At 39.3% G+C, this 7,596-nt stretch overlaps 1 protein-coding gene across 1 annotated transcript; it reads right to left on the reverse strand.

The window, feature by feature from the left end:
* Window positions 1–2,513: 2,513 nt before the first annotated feature.
* On the reverse strand, window positions 2,514–3,269 carry LOC128740075 (60S ribosomal protein L26). Its single transcript, XM_053835589.1, has 2 exons — window positions 3,173–3,269; window positions 2,514–3,066 (listed from the first exon to the last, which is right to left on the reverse strand). Exon 2 carries the CDS (start codon window positions 3,060–3,062, stop codon window positions 2,607–2,609), a length of 456 nt encoding a protein of 151 aa, XP_053691564.1. The 5' UTR covers window positions 3,063–3,066; window positions 3,173–3,269; the 3' UTR covers window positions 2,514–2,606.
* Window positions 3,270–7,596: the final 4,327 nt, after the last annotated feature.

Genomic DNA, 7,596 nt, shown 5'->3' on the forward strand with positions numbered 1-7,596 from the left:
TCAAAATTTAGCGGTTTTTGAGTGTCTCGGCGCTTCTGTAATCTATAGTCTCTGTAGCTTGGATATAGTTAATTGAATACTTCCATGTATATGTAGCAAAAAAAAAATGAAATTTAATGATTCGGTCTATGGAATATGCAATCTTACTTACAGTATAAATTACATTGAGTATAATGTATGTGTTTCTTCAAATCGTCAAAGAACTTGTCTTATGCGATTGGCATACTATGTCCATGGCTGAACGGTGGCCAGGGGTGCCTTTGCAGGTATGCTAAACATTTGGCACTTAAACCAGATCACTCTATACATACCGAAACCCGAATTTTTAGCTCAAACCCTCAAACGTTAAATCTGTATTGCTGCACGCCTTGGTGCGACAGAGGCTGCTTGCGACGTAACTTAGTCAACGATATCCGGAATGTTGAGGAGAACATGTCCTGGCCACCATCGGCAGTGGAGATCTCTGATTTCATTGCCGTTACTGTGCGCTGTGGTCCTTCCATGTCTCGTGGGGATTCCTTGTTATTGTTGTTGATGTTGCTGCAGCTGCCTGGCGTGCTCATCTTTTAGCGCCAGCCGGGGTGGACTTGGTCCTGTACGCATTTCCGTCCTTATCATTCCACTCAGCTACTGCCACTATTGCTACTGTGATAATAGTGGGCGGAATATTTCAAACTGAGATAATTCAGTGCAGACGCCTTCCTTAGATAGGTAGAGCGGCAGGTAATCAGTTAGTTTTTACCTGGCACCTCAAGCTAGAGGTGGGCCGGAAGAGTTGATGAGCATCCCCCCTAAGTGATCGTGACATCCCTGGTCCCATCAAAACCGAAAATGGTATCACAGAGGCCTCAGTGCCGACTAGTTCAGCTAAGACTTCATTTGTATTTGTATATTACTGATTATTTTTGATCGAAAGGAAAATCATGGTACCATCCATGGTGCGAAATCGCTCATAAAAGTGCGATCCTGCATTAAATCGTTTCGGTATCTTCGGTGCACTTTTTCGTTACATTTGTAATTTGTTTGTTTATTTCTTACGGTAGCCTGTTAGTTTAAAACTTTTATATCAGGTCAAGGAAAATAGGTACAATGTGACTAAATAAAACATACAAATTAGACAAGAACTATTCTTAATAAGTAAGCAATAACATTAAACAATTAAACTAGTCTTTTTGTATAGTTTTTGAAGGCAGACAGAGTTGGTTTCAATAATAGACGCTAATATTGGGAGACCATTCCAGCACGTGGCTCCGTATATGAATATGCTTTTTCCACTGCTTGTTGTATGCCTGGGAATGGTGAGACATCGCGTTCGTTGTTGCTGTCTGGGTTACAGATGCTATTCAATATAGCCAGGTTGGTTACCGTAGTAGGGCTATCGTATGAAGCAACATATTCTGAGTCGGTAGTCAGAAGGTAGATCGACTCCGAAGATGGAATTTCGAACAGCTGCGGTTGTGTCTCGACGCTGCAGCTTATAGACAAACCGTACAGCTGATTTGAAACATCGTTGCAATTGATCTTTTTGGGTTGCCGACAGTCCAGGATATAGTATACAATATCGCCACACATGAAGATGGGTATTACCACCGTTCTGACCAGCTTACATCGTGTCTGGTGAAAACACCGGGAAAAAACGGCGAAACGTGCGCAGAACGCAGAACATTCCAAGCAATAAGTGCGCCGAAGAGACCGAAACAATCGCACTTTTATGAGCAATTCCGCACTTATTGATTGAACAATCTTTCTTGCAATCAGCAATACATTGTACATGTATTTTCATATTCGTCTCGATTCTACATTCCGATCGGGCCCGTTCTGATCAGAAACGTTTCGATCATTTCCCGCAACAGTACGTGGATCTCCTCTGGTATACAAACTTATGATTAGGCTATACCCACGAGTTTGAATAACGCCAATTGCAAGGCGTTATATTACAAGTAGATACCCACTACAGCCATACAAAAGTAATAGTCTAGCGTCACTTATTTGATGTTATTTTTAAAAATATTATCCATTCAAACGAAAAATACCTATACTTTGTGTTCAAGAGTAAGGCCGATTGCGACATCAGTTGCAGTACAAGTTCAAAAAGCATTGTGGTGGAAAGTCCGAAATTGTGGGTCAAATATTGATGGTTGACTCAATATTGTGAAAAATTCCAAATTAAATATTACGATTTAGAAACTTGCCGCTGGTTTTACGAAACCGTTATCATACCATATTACCATATTGTTAATACAAAAATTCTAAACGAATTGATTTTATACCGAAAGTAGTAGCCAGCAATCTTACAAGCGATTACAACTTTACGTCGGTTACTATTCTGGTCAGTAAATACTACAGCAAACCTACTCCATTCGACCTAAATCCGACGCTATGCATTTTTGAATTTATACCTAGAACTAGTTACTGCGACTCAATGATGTTAAATTTCAATTTCAAACAATGTATACCAAAAAATCGATAATATCAACAATGACACAATACATACAAAAAAAAACAGATTCTATTTTTTCACCTCTTTTATTGTTGGTTTACTCCTTTTTTGATGCAATTTGTTACACGGTCCACTCCTCAATAGAAACAAATTCTGCCACACTACTCTAAGAACTAGTTTCCATTGCGGAAGCTGCGGCAGATTCTTCAGTGTATTTGCCCTTATCCTTGGATAGCGCCGCTCGGCGTCCTGCTGCACGACGGTCCAGTATTTTTTTGCGATCTTTATCCATCTTTAGCTTGACAATCAGACATTTAGATGGATGCACACCTACGTATACATTGGTGCCGTTCGCCTTCTCGCGCTGGATTCGTTCAATATAAACTACGAACTTTTTGCGATAGACCTGTACCACCTTACCGACCTGATTCCCCTTATAGTGGCCTCGCACCACTTGAACCTCGTCGTCCTTCCGAATCGGCATCGACCGAACCGTATATTTCTGTTTCAACTCCTTAGATAGCGGTGCTGACATCAGTTTCCTTCTGATATGCGAAGGAGCCTGGAAATGGCGCTTGCGGCTCTTGCGACGTGAAGAGGAAACATTTCTATTCAGTTTCATTTTTCTGCAACAAAAAATTAAATATATCATCATCAAATACACAATATTAGTTACCACAATTTACTCTGTGGAATTTAACGGTTTATAAAATAATTATGTCCAATACTCACAGTTATTGTAGCAACTCGAAAAACGCGTGTTTCACGTAGTCCAAGATGTCGGAAGGAAAGAAAGAAAGAAAAATGTGACAATGACAATTGACAGATTGTCAAACGTGACCAGTGGTACCAGATAAACATAAAGTATCAACAATTTCTGAGGGTTTCAAGGGGTTTTCAACAGCAATGATTACTACGCACCTTAGAAAAAAGTTACTATTGATTATTGCCCCTTTTATGACTATTTAGACTACTGTGATAATCATCTAATGCAACATACCGCATTTTGCACTGTTAATCTGACACTAGAATGGCTTTTAGTTTAATCAACTTATGAGTTTGACTTCTTTTTCCTTCTTGCCCTTCTTTTTCACTTCATTTTCCTTGAGCGAAATCGTGTGCGAGATTCGACTGTGATAATCATGTAAAACGAGGTAGTCTAAATAGGGGCAAATGTCGCAATACTTTACTGATTACCCTGATTACAGGCGTATGAAACTGAAGGGTAAAGAAGCAGCTAACATCTTTTTACGCTTCCTACACGTTCGACACAAAAAGAAAAAAAGCAAAAAAGTAATTTTGTTCGAGCGCTTACCAATACACATTCATCCGAGGCTGAAGTTAGAGCGGGCTATACTCACAAATACTTTTGGTCCGAGGCAAAATTTGTGGTGCTGGTGGGCTAGATGAGATGTTGGCTACACGAAAAATGTATATGGGAATGACATTTGTGACAGTGGGATGCCTGATTACCTCTGATTACCAGTAATCAATCTCTTGTGATTACTAAAAATTAATCATGATTTCCAATAATTACTTAAGGTTATCATTGATTACTATACTGATCACCTTTGATTACCTAATTAATTCGTAAAAGATTACAAAAGTAATCACTGGTTACTACGCGCTGATACGCCTTGTTGGAAACCCCTTGGAGGGCTTCCTGAATTTCCAAGGGCTTTCCAACAGCTGTGAGATTACATTGAACAGGGGTGTGAAATTGTCACAATTTTGCGGAGCAAACAGCCAAAGGATGGTGATCGACCCCCCCGGCACGTCGCCATTTTTCTGTAACTGAAACTGAAACGTCAAAAACACTGGGCGGGAAATCACTTCATAGAAAATCAATGCGACGGCCATTGTTGTTTGGGGTACAATAGTGAGGGGTCCAACTTAATGGGGTACTGTCAAACTCTGTAGAGCAAGATAGCGATGTCGAGGAGGGATGGCGACAAATTTGGAACCAGCCAGCTTGGATTAACGTATAAAAACAACCGAACTCGGTCACTTTGGAATCAATCAAATGTTATGGTTGGGTTAGAAAATAACATATGTACTTACTATAATTTTTATTTGCCTGCATTTTGTTTAAAACTATTAAAAATTTATCACAGAGAACAGATTAACAGGCTCGAAGGAAGTAATCGATTTTTTGTGTGTAAAATCTGTCGGTAGCGCCCTCCAGAAATAGTTTGCCACACGCATAAAAAAATATCCATGTATTGTGCTTCCCGAGAAAATATTTCGTTTTTCAGCTTTATATAGTTGTGCGCAAAGGTAAATCATGTATTATTGACAGTGTAAGCACGTGTAAGTTTTCTATGTTTATGCTCTTATTCTTTGCTTAGATAACATTTGTTTTGTTCTATTACGTACAGACTTACAAACAACACAGTTACAATGTCTTACGTTAACCGAAAATGATAAAATTTAAATGCTGATTGCGTTTGTAAAAAATTGGTCCATGTTTGAACGGACAAACACGAAGCAAGCTACGCTAGCATTCAGCTGATGAGCGAGAGAGAAATATTGTTGCTTTTCTCATCACTCTTGCGTTGACAGTTTCTTACGAGATTTCGTGTGAGTGTAAAAGAGATACTTTGACTGCGAGCAACCAGAACAGAGCTGCCCGCAACGGTTAGGCGCACAACTTAACCTACGAAAGAAAAATTTTAGATAATAAACGCAAAATACCTTTATCAATATTTCTTTTCGTTACATAGCAGCGATGGCAGCGACATCAAGATTTAGTTTGCCACTTACTGCTCGAGGGGTGCTCTATTGAAAGATTACTCGTAGATTACATAAAAACCTTTTACACACTTTTTGTCGATTACCTGGTAGTCTGTTCTCTGTGCAATTAGGACATTGATTCAGCATGCCTTAAATGAAATATTGTTACATTTTTGCTTGAAACCATTAAAATGATTTCAAACAATTAAGTATAGAACACTTTCATGAATATATTGCTGATTGCAAGGAAAATTGTACCATCCAAAGTGCGATATCGCTCATAAAAGTGCTATTTTGCTTTAAATCGTTTCGGTGTATTCGGCGCACTTTTTCGTTATATTCCAAGCAATAAGTGTGCCGTAGAGACCGAAACGATTTAAAGCAAAATAGCACTTTTATGAGCGATCTCGCACTTTGCATGGTACGATTTTCCTTGCAATTGACAATATCTGGATCTAAATTTTTCGGTCCCGCACCTATAAACATAACCATACACACCTAAACTAAATCCGGATCTCAATTTACTTGTCCTAAGTACACATTTCATTTGCAACCACCAGTGCGCTAGCTAGTAAATAAGATTTCTAACCCGCTGCAGAAAATTTAATGTTCGCAATATTCATTTTATTGAGATTTAAATAAAAAATGTTTTGATTTGTATATCCGTCCAGCGAAAAATTGTAACTGATCATCATTTTCCTAGTCCGGACAGCCAAATGTAGGAGTCGCATGGGCTTTATTAGCTTCGCGTTTATCTGCCTTAAGGCCCAGACACAATGCATACGGATTTTACTACGTTGCGGCAATTTGACAGTTTTTCCATGGATTTTCTGTCAAATATCCGCAACGTAGTAAAATCCGTATTCATTGTGTTTGGGCCTTTAGAGTGACTATATTAAGAGTGGCGACATGTCATCCCAAAAGCACAGACAAACAGACATAACACTCGTTTTCCATTCTTCGTACGTGAAAATCCACCCCATCGACATCTCTATATCGAGCTGCAGTGAATGTCCTGGGCTCAAAATTTGACAGCGGACCCAAATCAGACTGCTGGCAGTTGAGTGAAACGTAGTGCTTACATGCTGTCTCATTTTCGCACACACGAGATGTTGGCGGCGAAAACATGGTTGCCTGCCGATGGGGTGTGAAAATCAGATAGATGCAGACGTATTGGAAGTCGCAGAAAATGTCACCTGTGACCAGAAAACTTATTACCGTCATTGGTTGGTCGTCCGCAATGGCGAAAAATTCAACTTTTCCCTCGTTGACTGTGTTAATGTAATTCTCTGTTCGGTAAATTGGAGTACCGATAACCGCTAACCAGGCACGGCTTGTTGCAACAGACCAACCGGAAAGCCTCAGCAGCTATGAGATCAACGAAACCGTTCGTGTATGGTCCTGAATCACAAGAAATAAGCGAACAGCAGCACGAGGTGATCGGTTAAAATTATTGGAAAGAAGCGAATAATCAGATCAATCTAAGTTAAATAGAGTTTAAATCTGTGAGTGAAAATTCCTCAAATCTTCATGAACAAATGTTTCGTTCTTAAAAGAACGGTTTTTCAACGTGCTATGCTGGAAATTTAAGCCTTCTTTTCCGTCTTCTTGGGCAGCAACAAAACAGTTTGAATGTTCAAAAAGACACTTCTCATAGCACTTACCTTAACCACAGAGAACAGACTACCAGGTAGTTGACAAAAAGTGTGTAAAAGGTTTTTATGTAATCTACGAGTAATCCTTCAATAGAGCACCCCTCGAGCAGTAAGTGGCAAACTAAGGCTGTGAACCATTTCGCGAAATTTTTAACTTTTTGGTTAAAATTTGACAATTCGATAGTTTTCCGAAAATAACCCTGCTCGGGAGCAAAAGTTAAAAATTTCGCGAAATGGTTCACAGCCTAAATCTTGATGTCACTGCCATCGCTGCTATGTAACTCCAGCACAAAGAAATATTGATAAAGGTACATGGATATTTTTTGATGCGTTTGGCAAACTATTTCTGGAGGGCGCTATACCCAGTGTTTTTGACGTTTCAGTTTCAGTCACAGAAAAATGGCGACGTGCCGGGGGGTCAGATTTTTCACGTGGAAAGGACGTGTGGATTATTTTGGGTGTACATCAATTTTTTGGTAATCTCCAATTACTATACACTTATATATTACTCCTGGCTAAAAACCCCTTGAAAATTAATGACATCGCTGATTTGCGTCAAAACCTCAAAACTCAAAAAGGCAAAACAAAAGTTGAAAAAATTCACTAAACAGACACGGTACGGTGCCTACACGGTCTACCTACACGAAACAGTAGAGTGTAAAACGAAATTACTGAATTACGTTCAAAGTGGCTAATATTACTGATTTTGTCAACCAGTTTCATTAAAAGCGAATTTTTAAATTTATAAACTGTGTTGTGCGTGACTAT

This window comes from Sabethes cyaneus, chromosome 1 (assembly GCF_943734655.1).
Source record: "Sabethes cyaneus chromosome 1, idSabCyanKW18_F2, whole genome shotgun sequence".
NCBI classification, from domain to species: Eukaryota; Metazoa; Arthropoda; class Insecta; order Diptera; family Culicidae; genus Sabethes; species Sabethes cyaneus.

Bases quoted from the DNA above. Each gene is read 5' to 3' on its own strand.
- LOC128740075 (XM_053835589.1), bottom strand. From the start codon at position 3,062: ATGAAACTGAATAGAAATGTTTCCTCTTCACGTCGCAAGAGCCGCAAG.